Source organism: Botrytis porri, assembly GCF_014898465.1.
Source record: "Botrytis porri strain MUCL 3234 chromosome Unknown BPOR_003, whole genome shotgun sequence".
Lineage (NCBI taxonomy): Eukaryota > Fungi > Ascomycota > Leotiomycetes > Helotiales > Sclerotiniaceae > Botrytis > Botrytis porri.
Genome location: NW_024066077.1, coordinates 2,748,425 through 2,775,917, shown reverse-complemented (window position 1 = coordinate 2,775,917; position 27,493 = coordinate 2,748,425). Strand labels below are relative to the sequence as shown.

Sequence of the window (27,493 nt, the reverse complement as noted above, 5' to 3'; positions counted from 1 at the left end):
AATATATTTATAAAAACCTCATGCTTTTTACTTTATTATAATAATTTTTTCTTTCTATTCAATTTCTTTCAAAATAATATAAAAGTTATAATTAATTATAATATTATATTCCTTTCAAAGGATTATTTTCATCTTTTAGTATTTCAAGTTCTTTAGAGATTGTTTTATTATAACCTTTAATCTATTACTTATAAGCCCTATATTCATTTTTTCTTATAATATCAATAATATATAATTTCTTTTTAAAACCTAATATTTTTTTTTCTTTTTTTTTCTATTAGATTATCCTATTAATATAGAATATACTATATTAGAGCCTACTAAATCATTTTATTAATATAAAGGACAAGACTATATTATAAAATTAAATAATTAAATAAAATTGAAATAATAAATATAATAATATTAGAATACTATTGTTTTAATGATATATATTCTATATTAAAGAATTATTACTTTTTTAATTATAATTAATAATATGTTATATATTATATAAGATAATAATATTGTAATTAATATTTTGTAGTAACATTATAAATTAATACAAAATATTATATGTTCAAATCGAGTATATGGTGAATATTTTTTGAAATATTTAACTTTTCTTTTTATTTATATAAAATAATTATAGATATATGAATAAGATATTAAATATTATATTAATTTATCTTTTATAAAATATTTCTTAAAAAAAGTAAAACCTTTTGAAAAGTTTTTATTCTTTATTTTCCTATATTTAAAAACCTTTTTCTTTATAATTAAAATCTTTCTATAAGATCTTAAAGTATTAAAAAGTCTAGATTATTATAAAAATCTATAATCTAATCTTTTCCATTAATTATATTCAATATAATAAATCTATTATTAATAATATCAATATTGATAATATCAATATAAATATATTAAATCTCTTTTCTTAATATTAATAATAATATCTTTTTAATTTAAATAGATATTAATTTGATAATTATAAAAAAGAGTATTAAAAAGTTTCCTACTTTGAATATAATAAAGATTAATAGGTTTTTTCAAGAAAATCTTTCCTTAGTTTTTTCGTGTTTTTCCTTAAGAAAAAGTATACATAGTATAGAAATATATTAATATTATAAAAAAGCTTAAAAAAAGCTATAAATAATCATTCTATAATAACTCTAATAGAATATCAAAAATCCTTTTGTAATCTTTAATATAAATGAATTTCTTCCTAATAAAAAAAGTTTTTTGATTTATAAAATATTAATAATAATCTAGTGTAATGACTTCGAAACCAATTTCTTTTTTGATAATACAATAAATATATAATTTCATAGTAATAATAAAATGATCATAAAAGTTGTCATAGATAAAATATCAGATAAAATATCAGATAAAATCAAAAAGTTAAGGCAATATACAATTCCATAGATTATGAATAATTCTCATAAAACTATAAAGGAAATTGATTATAAAATATTATTAATCAAAATGAGATATCTATGAACTTTATTATTAAAGAATATCCTAATATTTTAAAAAGATGGATTATAAAAATAAACAATTCTATAAAATTAATTACATTAAATTTAAATATAATAAATATTATCAATAATCTTTTTATTAGTTTTACATTAATAGAACAAGTTTATACTATTAAAGTTTCTTATTCGAATATAATTTATACTATGGTTTATGATTCTATATAAAATAATTGAAAAAATCTTTCTATTATAAAAAAATATTGTTTAATAATTATGAACCAATTAATACTATTCCTAATTTAGGCTTTACTATAAATTTGATTAATATAAATTTAATTTTAAAGTATAACTTACCTATGAACTCAATTTGAATATTGATCATTAGAATTAGTACTCAAAAAACAAATATTAAAGGCTTTTATAAGAGTACTTAAGTATCTTTAAGAGGAGTAGTAAGTATTATTAGTCTGTTTATAATAAAAGGTACCTCAAATAATCTTTTATTATATCTTAGATTATTATTGAAAAAATTTCTTTATATATTATAATCATTAATAATAATAGAAAAAGATCAAAAAAAATATTTAATATATTGAGTAAAGAATAACTATTATTTTTTGTATGGTAAATTAGAGAAATTGAACTCTAGTATCTTTAAAGGATGATATTGATATATTTATAATAATTTTTTATTAATTAACAACTTTGCTAAATTTTAACAACGTTATTTCTTAACCTATATCAATATTATACATAAGAGTAAGATGAATAAGGTTATACTTTTGAATTAATCTAGAAATCTTATTAGTAAAGATACTAGTTAAAGAAATAATTGCTTAAAAAGATATGAAACTAAATACTCCTACTTAAAATCCTCAAAGTAATAAAGAAATTTTTTAATCCTGTTATTTAATCCTGTAATTTAAAGAATATCATTCTACAAATAATAAAATAAAGGAAATTCATTTTAATAAGATATTTTTTTTAAAAAAAGTAAAAGTTATTATTTATATAGTAGTAGTAGTAAATTCATAATCGATTCGGTCTATATAGCTATACTAAGACTATACAATACGCTTATATATGGTTCTAATTGAATAAAGTAAATGGGAAAAAGAAATAAAAACTCACCTTTTCTCGAACTTCCTTATTAAAACCTACAAGCAACCTTTCGAATAATTCTTTCAAGTTTTTCAAATTATTTATATTATAGATTTGTTATATTCAAAACCCTTTTTTTTATTAAAATCTTTAATATATTTATAAAAATCTTATACTTTCTATTCTAGTATAATAATTCTTCTTTTTCTATTCAACTCCTTTCAAAATATTATAAAAGCTATAATTAATTATAATATTATATCCCTTTTAAAAAATGATCTTCATTCTTTAATATTTCGAATCCTTCAGGAATCCTATTATAACCCCTAATTTATCACTTATAAGCCTTATATTCACCTTCTCCTATAATACATCAATAATATATAATTTCTTTTTAAAGCCTAATATCTCCTATTCCCTTTCCTTCCATTAAATTACTCTATTAATATAGAGTACAATATATTAGAGCTTGTCAGACCATTCTATCAATATAAAGAACAAGATTATATTATAAGACTAAATAATTAAATAAGATCGAAATAGTAAATATAATAATATCGAAATATTATTACTTTAATAATATACACTTTATATTAAAAAATTGTTATTTCTTTAATCGTAATTAATAATATATTATCTACTATACAAAGTAGTATTGAAATTAATATTTTATAATAATATTATACACTAATATGAAATACTATACACCTGAATTAATATATTATAAATGTTTTTCGAAAGATCTAGCTTTTCTTTCTATTATATAGAATAATTCACTTTTTCTTATAGTATATTGATGGTATATAATTTCTTTTTAAAATCTAATATCTTCTATTTCTTTTCCTTTTATTGGATTACCCTATTAATATAGGATATAATATATTAAAGTCTACTGGATTATCCTATTGATACAGGGGATAAGACTGTATTATAGAACTAAATGATTAAATAAGATTGAAATAATAGGTATAATAATATTAGAATATTATTATTTTAATAATATATATTCTATATTAAAAGGTTATTATTTCTTTAATTATAATTGGTAATGTGTTGTCTACCATATAAGGTAATATTGAAATTAATACTTTATAATAATATTATATATTAATATAAAGTATTATATATTTGAATTAATATATTATAAATGTTTTTCGGAAGATTTAACTTTTCTTTTTATTATATAGAGTAATTATAGGTATACTAGTAGAATATCAAATATTATATTAATATATTTTTTGTAAAATATTTCTTTAAAAAAGTGGGGCTTTTTGAAGAATTTTTATTCTTTATTTTCCTATACCTAAAAATCTTCTTTTTTATAATTAAAATCTTCCTATAAGGTCTTTGAATATTGAAAAGTTTGGATTATTATAGAAATCTATAATTTAATCTTTTTTATTAATTATATTTAATATAATAAGTTTATTATTAATAATTTTAATATTAATAATTTTAATATTAATAATTTTAATATTAATAATTTTAATATAAATATATTAGATCCCTTTTCTTAATATTAATAATAACATCTCTTTAATTTAAGTAGGTATTAATTCAATAATTTCAGGAAGGAATAGAAAATAATATTCTAATTCAAATATAGTAGAGATTAATAGGTTTTTTCAAGAAAATCTTTTCTTAGTTTTTTCATGTTTTATTTGATTTATATAGTATTTATTTTATCTTAAAAATTAATATTAAAATACTTATTGTATAATTTGATCAAATAGTAATTAATCTTCTAAATACCTTGATGAATTGTTAAAAGAATTCACAAATATTAATATTTATTTTATTTATTTATATAATCAAATTTATATTAATATTAAAAGAATTGAACTATTTTCGATAAAGTTATAATAGTCTGAAATTGAAAGGGCTTATATATTTGAAAATAAATTAAAGTGTTTTACGAAATTAATCTATGCATCTTCAATTATTTTGCCGAGTACATAAACTTATATATATCGGACAGGTTTTAAATAAAATAAAAGGTATAAAGAATTAAGAGAGTTTAGAAAAATAAAAAGGATGTGAATATAAGTGAGAAAGTAAGGGAATCAAAAGAATAATAATATTTATAATCAACCTAGATCATAAGGCATTTTATGGTTTATATAATAATGTTTAATCTTACACTCAGACAGATTTTTTGTTTATAAGATATTATCACCTGATCCAATCAATATGGTATACGAATATGAAAATATCAAAATTCAAAAATGAAATCGAACATCTTTTTTCAATAACTTATTGTTCGCTTTAGAAATCAATTAATTGAAAAGATAGACTAAACTTTTAAAACTTTTGAAGTTTTCAAAGAAATAAAGAAACATTTTCAAATAATTTTAAGACTTAGGGTATAATAAGAGAGATAAAGAGTCTCAGAAGTATAGATTTTTAGGCTTATAGATCTAATAAAGATTTAGGGTTATCAAAAGATCCATCAGGAAATTTACTAGAAAGAGGTTTAATTAGAAGGTTTCAATAAGAGAATTTATTGAGAGAACTCAATTTTAGGTTTTAATAGACTTTGTTAATGAGATATTTTAAAGAGATACTCAGTAAGAGATTAATCAGAAGGTTTAAAAAAGAAAATAGATTTATTAGAATTATTAGATTTATCAAATTTGTTCGATTTGTTTGATTTATTAGATTTTTAGACTTTGCAACACCTTTAGCGCTTATATAAGAGTGAAAAGCGAGAGGCTAGCGAAGTATATAGCTCATCATTATATTATTATTTTTATTATTACTTAAAGGAGAATTTTGCTCTATTCAAGGCAGTGTATAAACAATTCTTTGAAAAAGTTTTATATCTTTCAATAGCTTCAAAATGACTCTTTTAATATTAGAATTTTCTCAAGACTCAATACTTAAAAAGTCACATAATACGAACATAAATATAGATTTTAAATAATATTAAAAATAACTATGGAGAGTTTTAATAAGTTCGTTATTATTTCTAGCTATAGAAATTTCAAGAAAAGATTCTTATGAAACAAGAGAAGCATTTTTTTTAAATTTTTAAGTTGAGAACTAGTATTCTTTAATAATTAATTATTAAGTAGTAGATATAGCTCCTAATGTATAGAATCTTTACATTCTACTTAATCAATACAATTATACAATCTCAAGTAACTAAATAATATTATAATTTAAAAAAGGAATCAACAAATAATAACGCTATTCCTAAATTATATAAGATTATATAATTATTATAATTCTAAAGTTTTTGAAGATTCTACTTTGTAAATTTATATAAGTTATTATATGAAGATATTAATATGAGATTATAATTACTAAATGTATATCGAAGCAATAAATTCTCCGAATATCAAATCTAACTTGAATGATTCCTTTACATTTACTCATTTGTTTCAAGATTTTTAGTATTAATTAAATCAATTCAAAAACAATAATGAGACTTTCAGAATAAAGGCATTTAAGATTAGAAACAAATCTTACAGGAGTGGAAAATTCCAATTAAGTCGACTACCCTACTTTCTGGCCACCCCTGTTTTGGGCCATTCATTTACATCAAAAATCGCTTTTTTAGTGTTGGTTCGAGAAGGATACGGAAAATGTAGCACTCATAGTATTCGTAGATTCTAAATGTCTATATTGTATTTTGTTTAAAAAGCTAATTAAATATAGGAAATTGTAGGTCTTATATAGATATTATAAGAAGAGCTAGTCTCTTTTGCTTTTACTTGAAGTTATTATATTTTGTATTTACTAAAGACTGTAATATAATAGCTAATAAATTGAAGCTATTCACTAGATTCTAATAATCAATGTTCATACATTTAGCTTATTAATATCTTTATCAAAATACAATATAATTAATCGAAAATTTCTATACATATATGATTCAAATCATTTTAAATCTATACTGAAAATTTCGGATTTTTAGGATTTTTTTAAATAAAAATCTAAAGCTTCAAAATATTAATTTTTTAATTTATATCCCCTAGACCGCCAATATATGACGCCTCGCTTAACAGGGATCTTAATGACCAATCAGAACATCAGGATTCTGAGAATTCTTATAATATTAGAACTATATTCTATAATAATTATTGAAACATTTATTATTATTATATAAAGGAATATTATATTCTTTATATCCCCATTTACTTCCATACCTTACTCCTTTTTATTTAAATTTTTTTTTTTTTTCCAATATAATCCTTTTTGTTTTATAAAATTATTCCTTATAAGTAAGTTATAATAATCCTTTTTACTTCTCAATTATATAAAATAATAAATTTGAGAAGGGTTATAACTTTTAATTGAAATTAATCAAATAGTAATCAATTATAATAATAGCAAAAAGTCATTATTCTAAAGCTTGATAATTACTATATTGTTGTTGTTAATATTCTAGTATAGATGTATATAATTGAACCTCTATATCGATACTGTTTATATTATAATTATAATTATTAAAAAGAATTAAAATAAATAATTCTTCTTTATATTCATTTCTAAATAATATTTGAATTGTTTTAGTTTTCAAAAAGATAATTTTCAGTTTTTTGTATATTCTATTAATAAAAGTTTTTTTATTATAAATTATAAATTAAGCTAAAATTATTATATTATCCTTTTATATTATAAAACATATATTATTTGAAAATAATATTTTAAAATGAATTATTTTCTATAATATCTTATCATTTTTAATATTTTGAATCTTTAAATTAATTAGATCTTTATGAATATTGGAATTAGATCTACATATCCTTATTATAATATACCCTGAATAATATATATACTTTAAAAAGGCATAGGAAATAAATAAATTATTAAAATAAATATAATATAATGCTTTAGGTAACCTTTATGTTAAATATAGAACTACTATTTATATAGGATTTATATGTTTTTTATTTATTATTAATTCTAAAAAAGGGGGTATAATTATATTTATAAGATTATTCTTTTTACTAATTTTATATCAATTCTATATTATAAAGAAATCTCAATTCATTATTATTTATATCTTAAATCTTATAAATATAGATTTATTTTTAATAATAATAATAAAGCTTAATTGACTAGAATATCAAACTATACCTTTATTAACTAATATTTAATCCTAAAGTATCTATATTAAAAGATTAATACTTTAAATATAATCCGATAATAAATTTATCTATAAATAAGTATATTAATATATAAAATTCGAATTAATAAAATGATCTCTCAGTTTTTCATAAATATTATTTATTTTAGAAAGTTTAATACAATACCTTATATAAAGCTTTTCGAATTTATTTCTTAATATAAAATATATAAAAAAGTATATATTAATATTCTTATTATATTTCTAATAAATTTCAAATTTAAATTCAATATGAATCAATATATATATATATATATATACCTAAATATAAATAAACCTTATTTATTATTATAGAATATTATCAAAATGCCTATAAATTCGAAAGTTCTTTATTTTTTAATATTCACATATATAAATTCATTTATTTTATTATCAATTTTATTATTTTAATAGAAAAATAAATATAAAATAGATTGAATATATTATATTCTTAAGTATTAACTTATAGAATAAGTTTTCAATCGAAATCAATATAATTTATAGATTTAAAAGAATTCCCTACTTTCGAAATAAAAGGGATATCTAAATATAATATCCCTACATCTATAGGATTAAATTCTATATTAATTAAAGTTACGTTAATGGAATTATTATATATCGCATATTTATTGATTTCCTTATTATCAATATTATTTACAAAAATATCAATGGTTTTGCTCAGTGCACGGACCACCCAGGCGTCATATAATGGCGGTCTAGGGGATAGGAATTATATACAAATTTGAAATCAATTTTGAATTTTCAACAACTTTTTAATTATAATTGATAAACAGAAATTGAAAACTTTTTTGAAGGTTTTGAGTTTAAATTTATAAAAAAAAATCAAAAAAAATCAATAGTTATAGAGATATAATTTAGATAAGAAAAAGCAATCCCTGTAATTTCAAAAGTACTTTTATAAATACTTATTTATTGGATTTTTTATAAATCTTTTAAATCTTCTATATTATAAAAAAATAAAAATTTATAATAAAAATTTATAATAAAAGTTTATAGTTTATTCTTAGTGATTTTAATTGAAAAGTTATTAAAGATTTAAAACTGATTTCAAATTTATATATAATTCCTATACAAATTAAAAAATTAATATTTTGAAACTTCAGATCTCCATTCAGAAAAATCCTAAAAATCTGAAATTTTCAGAATAAGCTTAAATTGACCTGAATTATATATGTATACATTTTTAATAAATTCTATTTATAAATAAAAAAGTTATTAATAAACTAAAAAGGCGATTTTTGGTGTAAATGAGTGGCCTAAAAGAGGGGTGATCGGAAAGTAGGGTACCCGACTTAATGTACAGCGATATACTTTTCATTTCGCCACAGAGTATGACATGTAAAGTTTACGCTTTTGTTTGATTAAATCGCTTTTATCCTATGGTGAGTTCTGAGATTCATGATATCTATTAAATGTACTAATGAGTGCTTTCATACGTAGCTATCTTAACAAAACTACCAAGTCTGAACCAATAAACAACTAGAGAGGGAAACAAGGATTGTATAAGGAAGCAAGGTTAAGAAGACAACCAAATAAGAGTAATTCATATTCCAAAGCCAAACCCATCATAACATTATAACATCATAAGCGTGTTCCGTCCTGTTTAGATTCATCGTCAAGTAGAAAAATGGTGTTCAACACCCCCCACCGCCACCGCCACAACCACCACCACCCCCTCCACCGCAACCGCCGCCTCCTCCGCCTCCTCCGCAACCGCGGCCACTTCCTCCACCACATCCACCAGCGCCGCCACATCCACCAGCTGCAACAGTACCTCCACAAGATCCTGCTGCACAAGCTCCGGCCATACCCACACCAATAGGCATAACGCACGGATCTCCGGCATAGTAAATCGGAGCACCGACGTACATCGGACTCATGTACGGTCCATACATCAAATATGGATAGCCCCAAGCCATGTGATAATAATCATCTTTAGGGGGAATAGTTCTCCCCTTCTGTTTAGCTCTTTGACGGGCTTTGTCGTAGGCGTGATTCATTTCGGATTTATTTCTTCGGCTAAGTCTATCAAAGACTGAAGCACGGGTCTCGGACTCTTCGACTCGAACAGCGGAGTGCGCGCTGATGTGTGCGCTATTGTTGGGGTCACACTGTAAGACTTGGGATTAGTATTGCCTATCAAGAATAGATTTCTAAAGAAGACGAGGTGTGAATGCTACATGTGGAAACCAAAGGAGTATATGGTGTGGGTATTATTAAGTGGTGTATATAGTCGAAGGACGAAAGCCGGCACTAAAAACATAGAAACTGGTGAATTCCTTATCAATTTACTCACTTTTCTTGCTGCTCCGGATGTATAGAAAGTGTCCAGAACTTTTTCGTGTTTGGAGGTTCCGAATACACGGCTTGACGAATCAATATGTTTGGAGCGAATAGCTGGAAAATATTAGCATACACTGGGTGGATAGAGGACAGACATTACCCTCGCAATACCAACAAGTGCATTCGGAATACACTTGCCTATAGAGTCTCTCATAGGTCTTACTTGTCCATTCGAAGGCAGTAGAGAGAGCACCTTCTTCCATCTTATCATCATGGTCGATGAATTTCAGGCATTTTGAGAAGGTATACTCATAGTATTGTTTTGGCGATAGCTGATGAGTATGCCATGCCAAATCAACATCCAAGGTTGGAACACAAACCTCTTTTGGATTGAGACGCATGATTTCAATGAATCTTTCATACTTTGTAAGTAATCGACTCATCGTCTCTCGGGCAGCCGGTGAATGAAGCCAGTCAAGACTGGCCATTTTATCGACAAAGACACTCTGACGAATTACAGCCCCTCCAAGTTCAAGCGCGAATATTGAAGAGTTCTGCCAATACCTTGACATCATCTTTCGAACAGAAAGGCACTCTGCTCGTGTTAAGGTGCTCCTCCCATTGTTGATTTTCTTCAGGGCTGATTTATTTCTGAATGTTGCCTCAATAAGATACCTAACATCGGTCATAGCGGGCTTTTTATTGGGATTTTTATCAATTAGTTCTAGCACTTTTACCTTCAGCTCAATAGTAACCATACGATTTGGGAATGCATTTTGGTGCAAGGAGCCGGATTTTGGATCTGGAGCATCCGGAACGCCAGTACTCGGAGATAGAATTGTTCCCCCTAGAGGATAGTCTCTCATGATCAGATTTTCGACCTCTCTCTTAAACTTGGCAACTCGCAGTAGATCGTGATTGATTTGACCACCGCATTTGTGGCAAATGTGTGATAAATCTCGATCTCCATAACCTGTACCATTCATGTCCATAATTCTATTGATATCAGCAACAATTCCCAACAAACTAGAACGAATTTCATACTCTTTCAGAGATGGCTTTTCATCTGCAGCGCATGTAGTCCATGGAATTTCCAATACCTGAGAACACCGTGGGCAATTTAGTGTCTTTGCAGCATGATCATTGGCATTGCTCCAATGATGCCCTGTGGCATTCGTGAATCTTTCTTTGGCTGCTTCTGTTACTTGATAATTGAAACTGGTATCAATAGCTGTATCAACAGCATGCCAGGGCATGCCTGTTGCCCACAAATCTTTCAAACCAAAACGCATACAATCTTCCAGGTAGTTTCGAGGGTTGAGCATCAATGAATGCCATACCATGAGAACATCTTTTTTCGATATTAGGACATAATTTGCATGAGTGTAGATCTTGAAATGTAGAACACACCTATGGGGGGTAACATTGACGTGCTCCAAACCTTAGCTACACCCTTCTTCGGAAAATCGATGAAGTCCCTGTAAGCCTTCATGTCCTTTCGCTGCAACCTGGTGGCATACTCTTGCTCACACAATACCTTCAACCACCAATCCTCAAATCTCTCTACCGCTCTCGCAATATACAGAGACCATCTCTTTTCTCGCATCGCTACTAATGCTTTGTCACGGTTCTCGACGACCGGAAGTTCGCAACGTGCATCCCATAGACCAAACAATCCATCGGTATAACCGACATCTTCTTTGAGACTATGGAAAGTCTTCAACAACTTGAGGTGCGCAAGACATAAATCTTCATTTGGAAAAGCAGGAATACTTGATTCCGAGACATTGAGATTGGAAAAGGCAGCAGTCAGATCTGATTCGGCGGAACTATCGGTAGCTGTGTAACCTGGCGGTTCTTCGGTTATTATGGTTGAGGAACTAGGAGACAATGACGAAGGTGGGTGTTCGACATGAGCGGAAGGGACTTCTTTCTCGGGAGACTTTTCTTGGTCTCCCTTGTGGATTAATTTATTGAGAAAAGGCATAATGTCGTGGATGTACCTCTATTCCATCCGAGGAAAGAAATATTATGTTTTAGATGCGGACTTCTGGCATTTATCGTAGCAGTTGCAACTGTATGATTTGTTATGATGATTGTGTAAAATGAAGTTGGCAAAGGAAAGATGGATGTAAGGAGTAGACGAGGAAATTCACCCACCATATATATGGTGGATTAGTTGATTGCATTCATGAGGTGGAAACGTCTGATGCACGCGCAGGTAGTCAGTATGCAACGGGATGCAACAATGTTACAGCTTGGTAGTGAGGCTGAGATGTGCTGTGCAGAAATGACAGGAAGAGAAGATCGCCCTGATTATGACGCTAGAAGCCTTCTGGAAGGAAGGTGTAGGTGTATCTCACGCCTTCAAATTGATGTAGTGAAAGTTTGTCGTAAAATCCATTCCGACGACTGTCAGATGATGCTTAACGAATGCTTGATAAATGCTTGATAAAGCTTCTCATCCAATCGACAATCAAGTCTATTCCCTGGTATCCTGTTGCCTTCACCAGCTTTGCAAGTAAAGTCCAAGCAACCAAGACACGTTAGAGAGACCTAGGCTTAGCATGAATTTCCAGTCAAAGTTCCCTTCCCGAACATATGGAAAAACGGAAGGATGGCTTTAGCCGGCGTGCTACTATCGGGCTGCGGGCAGAGGATCACCGTGGAGGCTTAGCGTTGATCATTCGGTCATTCTCTTCCATGTTCCATTCTTGTGCGGGGCAGACTCTAAGAGTGCCCATTCTCGCCATTCCCGTGACTTTCGTGCTTACTAATACGTTCACGTGATACACATCAGACCTCTCAGCGCTCGGACCCTACATAGCCCTTGTTTGGTTTCTAGCCAGTAATTTGTTCAGATGCCAAATCTGCGTGGGCTTGATGAAATTCATCAGACGGAAGAAGGAGAAGTAGATAGTTATTGGAAAAATATACTCCTATTCTCCTTTTCTATACCACCACCACTTTTCATATCTCTCTTATATTATTTCAGTCTCTACTGCTAGATTATTTGTGTGCTGTGCTCAAATGCTACCTTCTTTATGTTTTTAATATCGGTGCTGCGTTATGCACTCTTTCTTCTTGTGCCTCTCTCCTTGACTTTCACCTCTTATCTTTATTTGTACCCTGCATTCCATGGTTGCGCTTTTCCTTCTCCTGAATACGATGCTTCAGAAGCATACGTCAATACACTCCGTCAACACACGCTTCCAAATTCGTATGATCCCAGCAAGGTAGCACCGTTCAGGCTCCTGGCTTTGGGGGATCCTCAACTCGAGGGTGAATCATCCATACGAGATCTCGATTCTGTCAATTTGCCCAATTTGAAGAAGTTCTTTCAAGATTCGGGACTCGTCAGCGGCACGAAACATAGCCTTTTACAGCGTGTGCGACACAGCCTCCATGATATAATAGATTTCTGGCTCGACGATCTTCCCAAGGCTTTCGAAGTCTATCGCAAACGATTTGACCACATTGGCAATGATTATTACTTAGGACATATCTACCGCGCAACGCACTGGTGGCTGGACCCTACACATGTTACTGTACTTGGAGATCTTGTAGGGAGTCAATGGATAGATGATGAAGAATTCGAGGAACGTGGGCGAAGGTATTGGAATCGGGTATTCAAACATGGAGAACGAATTCCGGATGAGATTATGTCGCCGCCCGCTTTCGACTATCAGAATACAATAATGCTGGGAGATGATGCTGCGGCATGGAAGACGAGAATTATAAACGTGGCAGGTAATCATGATGTTGGGTATGCTGGAGATATTTCAAAGGATCGACTTGCTCGATTTGAGCGTGTCTTTGGAAAAGCGAATTACGAACTTCGATTTCAGCTACCTTTCAACCATAATGCTTCTTCAATTTCCACGACAGGTATTCAGACAGATGGGAGGGACATTCCTGAAATTAGGATTGTGATCCTTAATGACATGAATCTCGATACGCCCGTGTCGGACAAAGACCTCCAAGACGAGTCATATCAATTCCTTAATGACTTGATAAGTACTTCTCACGCCGTTGAGCGATCCGCACTTTTTACATTAGTCCTCACTCATATCCCGTTGCATAAAGACGAAGGGATCTGTGTAGATGGACCGTTCTTTGACTTCTTCGATGGAGAATTCGAGAATGGAGTTAAGGAACAAAACCACCTCTCCCGCGATGCCTCCAAAGGTATGCTAGAAGGTGTATTTGGCATGAGCGGTAGTGCGCGTGTAGACGGGCAAGGTATAGGAAGACATGGCATTATTCTAACCGGCCACGATCACGAAGGCTGTGATATCTATCACTACATCAACCAAAGCTTGCCCGAAGAGGACAGAGAGTGGAGGTGCGATAGATACCCAGAAGCCAAACATCTAGTGAATCAATCAGGTATACCCGGACTGCGTGAAGTAACTGTACGGAGTATGATGGGGGATTTTGCTGGAAATGCGGGATTACTGAGTTTATGGTTCGACAAAGAAAGTTGGGAGTGGCAATTTGAATTTGCGAATTGTGGATTGGGTACTCAGCATATTTGGTGGTTTGTGCATATTTTGGATTTCATCACGGTGATTGTAAGCATAGTTTATGGTGTTTGGCTCGCTGCCTTTAAGGCTCGCTCAATTTTGGGGCTATGTGAGAATGGGAAAAGAGGTAGGAAAAAGGAGAAAAAAGTTACCTTCGAAATGGCACCAGATACTGATGTTGACCCAGAGAAGTCGAGGGGCGGAACCGACAATGGCAAGAAAGAAGTTAAAGGAGATGTCAACAGGAGTCGTAAATGAGAAGTGGAGTCGAGTCAGGATTTCTTTTAATAATACCCCGGGAAGATAGATTAATCTGGATAGATTGTATTATCATAGTTCAAATTCAAGGCGGAAGTACGCTCTACATGAAATCAATTTTTCAGGAAAGGTTTCTGCATTGAAGACTTGTTACTAGCATTTTGTTGTCGAAACACTTATCGACAGATAGATTGATTCGCCCTTTGAGACAACGATCCCCTCGCTTGGCAAATCTAGCTGGTATGAGTCTATTAATCATTTGGTGCTTTCATTCAGTGAAGGCTTGTACTGTATTTGTTCACGCTGAATAGATCCGTCAATTCAAAGGCTTAGAGATAGGACCTGCACGGAATGACGAATCTCTGGCCTATAGTTGTAAGGCCAAACAAGTGAATTGGTGGTTGGTATTCACCTACTATCTCGGATAGCTGGAGATGAACAATCCTTTCAGGGGTTTCTTAACCCCTTTTATGCAGGTATAGGTTTTGTCCTCAGCTTCCTAATTAGCCAAGAAAGTATGAGGTAACCGTACGCCAAGTCTTATAGACTATATTTGCGGCTCAAACATTTTGTCTTTTATTCGATCGCTCTTTGAATGTATTGTTAAGATATAATATTTGCAAAGCGATGATTTCAAAGAAGGTCCAGTAAAGTATATACTTGCACGGGCGAGCAACTTTTGGATATCTATGTGTCAACCTCGAGGTGGGTATTTTGGTAAGTTTACGTCAGTATTCCTCTTCAGAAAGGCGCTGGATGGTAGGATGCCGGAAATTTCAATCTATCATGTATATGTGTTCGTGAAGTATCGCCGCAAGACGGACATTGGTGAATATTGAAAAAGGGTCAATTCACCTGTAGCTTTATAGACTCCCGGGTAAAAGACTACGTTGAGAAGGAGGTGTAAAGTACCTCGATTTCAAGCGTGGACATTGCAATGACCAAGCAAAACGGAAAGGACATAAGAACATTCGAGCTCATTTGAAAGGTAACTCAAAGCTATCAATTACCATGTAGCTGATCGACTTAATGAACCGAGACTTGGCGAACAAACGACACAGATACTTTTACAAATTCTGCCAATAACACAATACCCAGGTAAGACCGTGCTTGAATTTCCACAGATGAATACAGAAGATGACATACCGAGAAGGATGCTGCCACTCAAATTTCCGAGTTCAGAGTCATGATTGAATTGTCACGGTTCAACGGAACATGAGTTATCGATACCTCTGCCGGTTCTCCCAACGATATTCCAGCATCCAAAGTTGCGAACGGATCGTCTTACCCACCCAATTTGGTGTTTTTGGATTATTTGATTAAGGAGAATACCTATGGCGAGAAACTTTGGCTCACTCACTATGTATGGTTTGACGAGTTATGTGGTTCCGATTCTGAGCGAAGACAAGATATTTCTAGAATGGATTCATAGCTTTGAATCGCAAAGCCATAGATTGGTATGATAGAATAATACAGCAGTAGATACATACAACACAATTGAACACAAGAGCTGTACTTCACGTTCAATTCATCCAGTGAATGTCAATCATTCTCAGCTTCCTCATTTTTGAAAATTTCATTTTCATTTATCAACCACTTGACTGCTTCTTTTACTCAAATACACACATACCACATAACTTAAAGTTACACACCAAGATACTTTTGCTTGTCACGACTCAAATTCTTTACACGTGGAACATATTGGCAGGATGCAGAGCAACCAAGGAATGATGAGGCTTCCATATGAAAGCATATACGATGAGATTCTAGCCAAAGCAACAAGCTCACAGTACGGCTGCACAGATGAAGAAGTCAACAACGTCTTGCAAGAGATGCAGGAAAGATATCAGGAAAGATATCCTGGGGAAAGCTACGATCCATATTTTTGTGATGTCGCATGCCCCAATCAACCATGGTTGGTCGAAAGTTGGGCTTGGATATATTTATGTATGTAGAGTTTCGAGTTCACATTCACCTTGATGCTGATCAAGCTACAGTTCCTGGAGAACCTCGACCTTGGCGCTTGTCAAACCACACAGAAGAAGAGTTAGGATACTATACGGTGCTATATAGACATGCGGTACACTTATTCCGAGCCACGAGCAAAGAAGCACAAGGTGCCTGCCGTGTAGGAGATTTCGCTTCCGTAGCAGCTCAGCAGTGGGATAGCGAGCCGGTTGTCAAAGATGGATCTGAAATGGATGCCGAGTCGACACTAGCTGCGAATGATGATATTCCAAGAAAACGGTCCATGCCAACTAATGAGGAAGCACGAAAAAAGGTCAAGACGACGAAGGATATGTAGATTGTAGCGAGCGCGTTGATTTTGAAGGCGAGGGGAAATTTTGATACGATCAGTCGTTTGCAACACTTGCAAGAATATTCGAGCAACGAAGAACTACTGCTATAGCACGAGATGTCTGTCTTTCCAAATCGCAAGATGATAATGGTGCTGAATCTAGAAGGAGTCGGCACCACGGCGGTGACCATAAGAGAACAGAGCTTTCCGAATCGCTAATTGAGACCTGTAGTGTCAGTCATATCAGACGTGGCAATGCATTGGTTGAATCATTTGGTCTCGGCGGTATGATGTGATTGAGAGTACGTAAGAGACTGTGGAAAAGAGGTATTCAGAAAGTTCAACCCGTCTCTTTGTTAGGAAAAGCCAGTGCTATGTATTGATACAAAGGCACAGGTTCTTTTTCAAATGCAGAGCTGGTCCAGCTAAATCTTTGACTCTCTTTCTAACACCTCTAGTTCTCCTATTCAAATTCAAATATATGTATGCCCGGAAGAGCTACATGATTCGACGTCGAATATTTCGTTCGAGGCTAGAGAGAATGTCTAAAGCCGGTGACCTGATTCATTATGGATTTAATCAAGGTAGAAAAAAACGTACTATTGGTTACTGAATGTACGAGAAGTTCCCTAGTGATGCATGTGTGCAGTCATTCCTGCAGTCTAGACTCAAGTCATCGATGTTTCTCCAATAGTGTAAGCACACCTTCACATGTCAAGACTTGAGAGTGCAGTTGGCCCCAGTTAACGTTCGCCATGCGTAAGACGGGATCCCTCCATCCAGCGATTTGGAGCTCGGCTTCAATTGGTATGCGACGCATCCATATTGAAACAAGATACAAAGGGGTGGTGTATCACCATGTACACGCAGCTATATCTAGTTGGCACTGCTGTATATCGTATGATACAAATAGGCAGGAGATCAAGGGTTCAATGTACATGGCATTTACTATAGTCTACGGAGCAGAGATGACAAATAATCCTTGGGTCTTAGCAATGATCCGCGTAGGGTTTAGATTTCATGTTAGTCTCGCAGATGTACCTGGTGTCTTGGAAGAGAGAGATGAAAGGGTTGATAAAGAAGAAGCCCCATCTAGGTCGAATCTCAGGAGCGTATCTTGGAAGCGTTTCTGATATATGACATATGATATTTGATACACGATATATGATAAAAGGGGCTTCGTCATTGGCAGCACTGGTATTCGCAAGAAAGGAAAGAGATTCACACACTCAAGATCATGCTACATATGTGCCGTATCGGTGAGAAGAAAAGATGGGCAACTTTTAGCGGGTGATAAGAGATAAGACATGGAAGAATTCACATGGCTGCCTCTCCCGTAAAGTTGACCATGTTTAAGCACAATACGCAGAATACACACACAAGATGCAGCCGTGAGTACGTAGTAGGTAATGAAGAAGGGCCTCTCTCGTAGCCTCCTTTCCCTTTATCATATCCAATTGAGGAATGTTGTACCACGAGTAGGTAGGTCAGAGATTACATAACGTCTGATTCAAAGGTACTGATGGAATTATTACACTTTCACATGCTCCTTGGCATTGCATCAAACAAGTTTAATCCACACGGGCCACACGGGCCATACCATTCATCATTCCACTATCGCTTTCTGACTTTCTATCAATCAATCCGATCCAATCCAATCCAATCCAATTCAATTCATTCACCAGTCTATCAATCCAATCCAATCCATTCCATTCCATTCACCAGTCTATCATTCCATTCTATTCCATTCAAATTCAGTCCAATCCAGTTCAATCCACTTGACAACATCTTCTGCACCGTCATCCACCCTCCCCCAAACGAGAAACAAAGAAAGAAAAGAAAAGAAAAGAACTCTATCATATGCCAATCCCAATAGCTTATTTAGCCCCTGGGCTGAAAATGTCCAATCAATCCTCCAATGGTCCGGGTTAAACCCCGTTTGCAATCAGATCAGGGAATGCGTTGAGCACATGCAAATTCACATATCTCATCTTACTATTATATTTCACCCTCTCTTGGACGAGAATCCAGGCTTGTGGCGCATTGAACTTTACCCATAGTTCTTGCTCTTCCATCACTTATTAACCTTAGACACCACACATCTTTGATTGACCAACAAACTTACTTTCAATCTTCTGACCACCATCTCTCACCCATCTCCCTCACAGCTTCATACTAGTCATATTTCCATCCAGGAACGAATTGTCAGATACCAAGCAACTAGTATGTATACTCCTGCTTGCCATTGCTGTCTTCTGCAAGGCACGACCATACAGTTCTGATCTAGAACAAGCCATATCATGGTGGTATAGAATCCGGGACCCAGCTAACATTGTACCCATCAATAGTCACATATAATACCACCTTTGTCCTACACGTCTGAGAAAGAATGGCACCTCAAGTAAACGGCGAGACTCCCTCATCTGTCTTCCTCGATGTGAGTTATCCCACCAAATCATGAATTTGTTTCAAGCCATGATACTGACGCCCATGAAATCTAGCATCTCACATCTTACCCTCTCATCCACGACTCTATCTCTACCTTCAAGTCTAACCCCTATGGCCAAAGATCCATCGACTTGACTGCAACCTCTTACGAGAAGTTTGGCAAACCATTCATTCCATACCTCCAAAAACCCTACCAATACGTCTCCCCTTACGTTGCGAAAGCCGATGAGCTTGGCGACTCTACTCTATCCACCATTGAATCGAAATTCCCTGCCGTCAAGAAACCTACCGGCGAACTCTATAGTGATGGAAAAAACTTTGTGTTCTATCCGATAACAAAAAGCAACGAGGGAAAGGAATATGTGTTGGGAAAATACAACAACGAAGTCAAGAAGACGGAAGATCAGGGTTTTGTTGGCTATGGAAAAGCAGTTGTTAGCACAGGATTGATTGTATCAAGTGAGGCCTTTCAATGGCTGAGCCAATTTCTATCAGCCAAGAAGGCAGAGGCCAAGGAGGTAACCAACGAGAAGGTAAACAACTAGGAAACATAGAAGGATGAGATAGGAAGTAATGAGACGCGATTGTCGGTGGAATGGTAAATAAAACGATGCCATTTCTTTTAAATGGATCGGAATGTGGGAAACGAATGATGGAATGAAGGGAAATGAAGCTACATAACCGTCGTACATTAATAAGGTTACATTCGGGATTCTCCACCTACAAATCAAAAATGCTCTTTCGGGGTTTATTTAAATGAGAATAAGGATATACGTCGCGTATAATTTTCTCGAGAGAATAGCGAGAGCGATGGTTACATTTTGTGCTTCCAGGTGAATCGTTTGCATCACATACAGATTTCTTCCATGATACTTTACTCGCTGTGAGACCGACCACAACGTGCAAAATTCGATATCGTGATACGGTTATCTGTATCTATCTAGGCAATGAGACGTCATAGTCTATGACGTTCGGGGTTATCTGCATGCATCGTAATTTGAATGACAGCATAGATCTGCCGCGAATGGACGATCCCAAGATATATGGTATGGGTTAGAAAGTTGGGAGACTGGACTGGGTAAATCCGTAGCTACTCAGCAGCGCGAGTTGTATTCTATTTCGAAACATGGCTGACTATCGGAAGCATCCAGAAACTCTCAAGAAAAGATAGATATCATCCTTTACCAATCCCACTCTTTCTCGGTCATTCGAAATATCGAATTCTCGATGTCTAAGTCATTCCTCATGAGCATATTATCACCGCTCTGCCCTCCACTATTCGGAGTTTAAGCAAACAAGCGAGCAAGCAAGCAAGCAATACTTCCCCGACTACCCCCACGTCGGATTTTAGGGTTCTGGCTGCTTAGATTGATATTGTAAATCATGTGGGTCGAGCGTCATTCTCCGGAGTCCTGGAGATGCTTTGATTGGTTTTCGCTGATGCCAATGAGGGGTAATTGAGCCTACTCTGTATTTGATAGTGCTTAGAAAATGGATTTTATAAAGAATGGACATGGTTACCATTGGACCAGCCATACCCCTTAGGGCTCTGGCGTCGTACTTATAACACATTATATACCTATTCAGGCTAGCACCTTCTTCTAGCTTCCAACCAAATTATCGGATGTGGGTGCCAAGAATGGAGAAGAGTTTCACGACATTTCCAACAGTTTGGTTGAGTGACCTTTACGATGGGCGTTTTGGGATGCAATTGTGTGCAGCAGCTGGATGGATTGGATCAGCAGTCCAACATGTCGGTTTTACTGTAGGAGCTGCGAGTCGTCTTTATCGCCGAAACTTGGGCACGTCATGCATGTCACACAAGTTTGTACAAGTGAATCAATAGAATCTGTGAGGGGAATTTGTATAAAGCGGAGTGAATATCTTCGAAAGAGAGAAATCCTCATACTCAGATAACATCTTCTGCATTGCAATCATACCTTGACTCTTCTCACACAAGAACAAACAACTTACCAACCCACACCTCTTCTAAACCTAGCATCCATCTTTCAATCTACCATACACAACAAAATGTCTTCTCAAACTCAACAACCAAAGGTTCTCTTTGTCCTTACCTCCCACGATAAGATGGGTAACACTGGAAAGCCTACTGGCTGGTATCTTGTTTGTCTCCCTTCATACCTCACATTATATCAGCTACCTACAAATCTTTTCCTCTCTCTACAGCTTCATAGCTAACATTTCTCCTTTTTTCTAGCCCGAGTTTGCTCACCCATATGATATTCTCTCTCCTCATGCTCAAATCAATGTCGCCTCTGTCAGCGGTGGTGCTGCTCCTTTAGACCCCGCATCTGTTGAAGCTTCCAAAGATGATGTTTCTGTCAATTTCTTGAAGAATGAAGAATCTCTCTGGAAGAATACTGCACCCCTTTCAGACTTTGTAGGCAAAGCCTCGGAATTCGATGCTATTTTCTATGCTGGTGGTCACGGTCGTAAGTAATCCCCCGTTCTTTCCCCTGTAATTTATCGAGGGACGTCACAAATTATGCAGACAGTTTACTAAAAATAATAATAAAATAGCAATGTGGGATCTTGCACACAACGAAACATCTCACAAAATCATTTCTGAATTTCACTCCAAGGATCGCATTATCGCAGCTGTCTGTCACGGCCCTGCAGCCCTTGCATATGCCAAACTTCCTTCCGGCAAATTTTTGCTTGAAAATGCCCCGGTGACTGGATTCTCAAACACTGAGGAGGAAGCATACATTGGCCTTTCAAACATGCCTTTTGAGCTAGAGACAGCTTTAGGTGAAGCTAGCCATGGCAAATTCGAAAAGGCGTCAGATGACTGGGCACCACACATAGCAGTGGCAAATGGAGGAAAGATTATCACGGGACAGAATCCGGCGAGTGCTAGCGGAGTAGGAGAGGCTATCTTGGTACAGCTGAGAAAGGAGGGCAAGAGTGCTTAATTTTGTTATTATGATGGGAAAGATTGAGGGGCGAAATGGAATTTGGGGTTCAGCGCGAGTTAATGGGAAAGGACTGTAAAACAATTTAGACGAATGCGAAGCTTTCACATATATATCACTACGCACTCTTTTATTAACGTGAAAAATAAGCATACATTCGTTCATGGCGAAGACAACATGTCCCTTTGAACAGTCTCGGGCCAGTGCCCGCCTTTCTCTAGATCGATATCTAGAACTCAAGTGATAAGAAACAGGTTGTTCATTAAACATTCCCTTCTGTATAATCATGAACATACGGGGAATAAAGTTACCTAGCCCATGATCATAAGTATAAATTTTCGGGAGAAAAAGAAGAAGAAACAGCGATTTGAGGTATTTGCCACGTGAATTTGGTCTACTGTATGAATTTACAGAGCAGGTGATTGAAGCATTAGATCTCTTCGTCAATCTTCTCGAACTGCTGCAGTTCATTTCAGATTACTGCATATTAGGACGTGGAAGAATAATAGTAACCTGAAATCTATTCGATGCGGGTTATCATCACATACAATTCTGTGGTGGGAGATGGGATATGCTAGGGGAACTGGGTTCTGGATCCTTCGTGGGGATTTTGTCGTATGAAAAAAGCCAAAACGAGCTCAGTGATTCTATAAATTCTTGGGGGAGGGGATTTATCACAAGCCCTCCCGTCCACCCATTTTCCGTCATCTACTGCGGACTCCGGAGTCTAGTCTCAGTAGGTTAGTTCGCTTTTGAAGCTAGAGTGATTAGATCCATCGACATTGATCCTGCTACATGCGTCTCACAACCTGGTGTACACAGGAGTCTAGCATCATATATCTTTGGATTTCTCACGAACAATAGACTACATCGCCAAGAGGGAAAGTCGAGCTAAAAGCTAAAAGCTTCTATCGACACCAAAGCCACACTTTTGTTTGAGGTGATTGCGAGCACCTGTATGAGATATAGTGGTATCATTCTAACGAAGTATAGTGATGGAGAAATTTCAAAACAATAAGCCAAACGAGGTTAGCAGAACGGATGCTGAAAAGCGAGTCTTAATATCAGTCGAGTACTTCGTCATAAAAGCGCTGCGGACGAACTTACATCTTGGCTCTCCTCGACATGATTCACTCAAGATAAGGTCTCTCTCAGAGACATTCTTGCAGAAGAAGCCTCTCTCATCAAAACCTTTAGCTCATGAAAGTTTCAGAGACATTATTCCAGAACAACCTGCCGCGTGGCGTCTGCTCCCAGGAGACTGAGCTTCTCGACACAATTTGGTGTCATGGAGAAAGCTCGAGTGAGTGATTCGAAGTAATTTGGAATGAAAGTGATGCCTTGATTGTCGGGGTATAGTATTTTATGAGGCGAGATAGAAGTAGAAATGAATGGCAACAATAATTGGTACATGATCTTCGTTGGAAAAGGGTATAACGACAGCAAGCCCTTGGTGACGAAAAATGAAATATTAGATAAATGAATTATGACTTCCTAAAAATGCAAAACCTCGATCAAATAAACGGTCGACTGTTGATATTCAGCTGAAGTCCTTAAGATCAAGGATCTAGACTCACCTCTCGTTTGCTGGTGACTAGCTTAAGTCCAAATAACTCATATTGGTTACTCTGCAGTAGAAAATGACATACCCTGATCTGGCCGTTGTAACATTGCTTCTTATCTATACAGGCATTGGCGAGAGAACTGCAAAACATATATCACACACTTGACAATCCACGCTGAAATTTAACGCCTTCGGCAAAAAACAAGATTAACTATTTGCTAATACTTCTCTTCGGCTAATCCTACTTCTACAACTGACCACAAGAATAGCATCTATTCAGCATAAAAACTACTCCCTCTACCCACAGAGCTCAAGTTCAGTTTGACGCCGTTGGAATGAATCTTTGTATCTAACATGAGATGAGATCAAGTTGATAGCATCCAGGCTGGGATGTCTTCAAATATGGAAATTTGTATTAGACTTGCCAATCTCATACTGTAGTTGGGTAAATTTTTTGTTGCAGCATTATATTATTACATCTGGTGTTATAGTGTCAATAGAAGAGGACAAGACTTGAGTGACAACAAAGATGAAACGGAAGAAATGACGACAACTTCTCGCTGTAGTCCAACGATATCAAGCACAAAACCCAAAGCTTTAGACACCCGATTCTTTTCACTGTCGGGAGAAAGCTCGTAACCACTTGTTTAATGTTAGCTTTAAAAGAAGTATTCATGAATGTGGATGTTGAAACTACGTTAGTAGTATAGAACTGCAATGAAAGTTGTCAAATATAATTCAATTTTCCTGGACACAGATATCAAATACTTTCTTTATTAACTACATTCAAGGATTATTCTGAGTGAATTCAAAGAATCTATGCACCTACCTCGAGCTCCTGCCCTCTTTTGCGTCGCTAAAAAAGAACACCAGCCAATATAAAAACATCTCCCCACTTCCAAGTTGCTAAAAACCAGTTACAGTTTCCGAGCAGAATCTCATTTGGCGCTTAGGCGGATTTAATCATCCCGTTGAAACTCTGAAAATTCCAATATTAGATACTTTTGCAATGGAATTTGTGACACACGTGCATATGAACAATGGGAATTGCCATAGTAACTCTCACTTCAGGAGAGAGGAGAATATGCAAGGAAAAATGACACCAAAAACTGTGGAATAAAAGTAACAATGACATTTCCCGATGAAAAATACAAAAAAATATGGACAAGTGAAACAATTATTGAGCACACCGCAATTTTCTACTCTGTGTTTCTACACGTAGCTTCCCTTGGACTAATCTGAAATCAAGATATAGCTTGTTTGCCTGTTCCATCTCATACACCAAGACTTTGTACTCTTGGAATTGTGGGCATGAGCTGTCTTCTCTCTCCAAATGCAATTGTTGGAGAATTTCTAAACACGTTTCTACGTGTCATTATAGTACGAGAAGTTCAAGTGAATAGAAGCTTTCTCATCGCTCAAACGTCACAGACTCCATCATGAATGAATATCGTGGACTAGGCCTGCCACTCTCATATGATAGTCCATCCATGTCCCCCACATCCTTTCAGCACAACATATAGATATTATCCTTCTCATTTCAATTCGACAAAATCACGTTACTGAAGCAGAGAGGGCACCGGAGAGTGTTAGATGGAGAAAGTACCTAGTAGAATGCCGAAGTACAGCTTATTGCTAAGGACAGCATGCTTTATGGCGATTCATCTCGCGATATCTCCACACTATCCGTCTGCTCTTCGACTCATCTTAGCGACAACAAAAACCACAAGCGAGGGGGCAACAATGATAGCAGAATATAACAAAAATTTCAGATGACGACAGCACACGATATCTGCAGTGAAAATACATCATATTTTTATTATCCGATCGAGAAAATGAGATCGTAGAGATGTTTTCGCCCATCCTGTATACTACACCCTTATCTCGTCGATGTCTACGGTTATCAATTGTATTGATGGATTAAGGAGCAGTGGGTGTTGGTATCTATACATCTAATTCTCGAAATTTGAAAGCTTAAGGTTAATCATCTCTTCTGTAAAGTCTCTTAATTCAGGAAAGGAACAATTTTGAATTCTGTTCTACGAGGATTAATGGGAAGTCTTTAGTATGATTGACGTATTAGACTTAGGTCCATTCGAGCCAAGAGTAGTTTGAAGATGAGAAGTAAATATGGTTAATCATTGTTGTATCATAGAAAGTCTACTTACATCGAAGTATAGAGGGGAGGAATCGATACTAATTGAAAGTTCCTCCACAACACCAGGAGTAAACGCCACGCCCTTCTATATTCACTCCCGAGTCTCCCCCACAGTTCCTCCTGAATTACTTCTCACCTATATGAAGCATCCCCATCAATCATAGATACCAAGCAAACAACCTATAAGCGGAACTACATCATCGGAATGCGACTGTATTCGCTAGCCAAAAAATAGAGCATAGAGATATATTAAGTTGAGATGCATGATATTATATACGAGTCCTTCTGTCTAAGTTTGATATACTTGCGCATCATCTACTTTTTCCAAGATGGAAATGAGCAACGTCATTTATAACGACCATTTTCATCTTTGGCGACAGTCAAAATGTAAGTACTTCATTAATCTCTATTTGACTATCGTCATTACATTAAATTCCATTCCAATCACATCTACCAGTAACCCGCGCATATAACTGCCAACACATTCCAAAACAATCAAGCCAAGATTTCACCTGTAACATCCAGAAATTCCCAATCGCCACAATAGTGTTGTCCTTCATGAAATAGCTTCTTTCCCTGGTACGAAATAGAGGATGATCATAGACCTTTTATACTTCACAATTTTTCCGCTATTAAAGAGTGAATTGTGTGCAGATCTCTGAGTACTTTCTCGCGAGGTGGAAAATAAGGTGAAGGAGGAAAGAAGGGAGGAAAGAAGAAAGATGACGAGAAACACACGAAGTGATGAGATCAAATAGAAACAAAACACAAGCAGACGACTCGACATCATTGCATCCTCGATCCCGATCTATATACTACTACTCTACAGATGGCTACCACTAGCAAGACATCAACTTACACACCGACTAAACCCAACCAACTGCAACTCACCCTCGAGAATTTGTCACTAGCAAATGCAGCACACATACACATACACACACACACACACACACCCTTCCGAAACCACAATCGAAAACCATAACACTTAGAAAGGTGTCACTCGCAAAGCAGATCAACTTAAAAACGGAGTCAACACGCTCACAGTATACCTACCCACCACACATCCACCGATCAGCTCCCCATGAAACTCCATATCTCGCCCAAAAATAAGCGAAAGGAAATCACGATGGAAACGTAACCACGATCACCTACTCTACCACCTCGACAACAGCTTACCTATGAACACCACAAGCGACAACGAAAAACTTGGCAGTAACTAATTCCATCTCATTCCAATCCCATTTCACTCCCCAGAAGTATGCAGCAGACTCCCCAAATGTCCAAATCCAAATCCAAATCCACTCCATAAATTTCCCATCAAATCACCCC

At 34.6% G+C, this 27,493-nt stretch overlaps 5 protein-coding genes across 5 annotated transcripts; 4 read left to right on the top strand and 1 right to left on the bottom strand.

Annotated features, from left to right (window-relative positions):
- Window positions 1-9,265: 9,265 nt before the first annotated feature.
- Window positions 9,266-11,962, bottom strand: EAF01_002863 (uncharacterized protein; the record flags this gene model as incomplete). The annotated part of the gene is made up of 5 exons (XM_038911117.1): window positions 9,266-9,291; window positions 9,467-9,803; window positions 9,989-10,089; window positions 10,199-11,326; window positions 11,386-11,962. 5 exons carry the CDS (start codon window positions 11,960-11,962, stop codon window positions 9,266-9,268), a joined length of 2,169 nt encoding a protein of 722 aa, XP_038774039.1.
- A 1,057-nt stretch (window positions 11,963-13,019) lies between these two features.
- Window positions 13,020-14,759, top strand: EAF01_002862 (uncharacterized protein; the record flags this gene model as incomplete). The annotated part of the gene is made up of 1 exon (XM_038911116.1): window positions 13,020-14,759. One exon carries the CDS (start codon window positions 13,020-13,022, stop codon window positions 14,757-14,759), a length of 1,740 nt encoding a protein of 579 aa, XP_038774038.1.
- A 1,709-nt stretch (window positions 14,760-16,468) lies between these two features.
- Window positions 16,469-17,064, top strand: EAF01_002861 (uncharacterized protein; the record flags this gene model as incomplete). The annotated part of the gene is made up of 2 exons (XM_038911115.1): window positions 16,469-16,706; window positions 16,757-17,064. 2 exons carry the CDS (start codon window positions 16,469-16,471, stop codon window positions 17,062-17,064), a joined length of 546 nt encoding a protein of 181 aa, XP_038774037.1.
- A 2,383-nt stretch (window positions 17,065-19,447) lies between these two features.
- On the top strand, window positions 19,448-20,051 carry EAF01_002860 (uncharacterized protein; the record flags this gene model as incomplete). Its single annotated transcript, XM_038911114.1, has 2 exons — window positions 19,448-19,495; window positions 19,560-20,051. 2 exons carry the CDS (start codon window positions 19,448-19,450, stop codon window positions 20,049-20,051), a joined length of 540 nt encoding a protein of 179 aa, XP_038774036.1.
- A 1,486-nt stretch (window positions 20,052-21,537) lies between these two features.
- On the top strand, window positions 21,538-22,442 carry EAF01_002859 (uncharacterized protein; the record flags this gene model as incomplete). Its single annotated transcript, XM_038911113.1, has 3 exons — window positions 21,538-21,630; window positions 21,725-21,959; window positions 22,048-22,442. The coding sequence occupies 3 exons, from the start codon at window positions 21,538-21,540 to the stop codon at window positions 22,440-22,442; spliced, it is 723 nt and encodes a 240-aa protein (XP_038774035.1).
- Window positions 22,443-27,493: the final 5,051 nt, after the last annotated feature.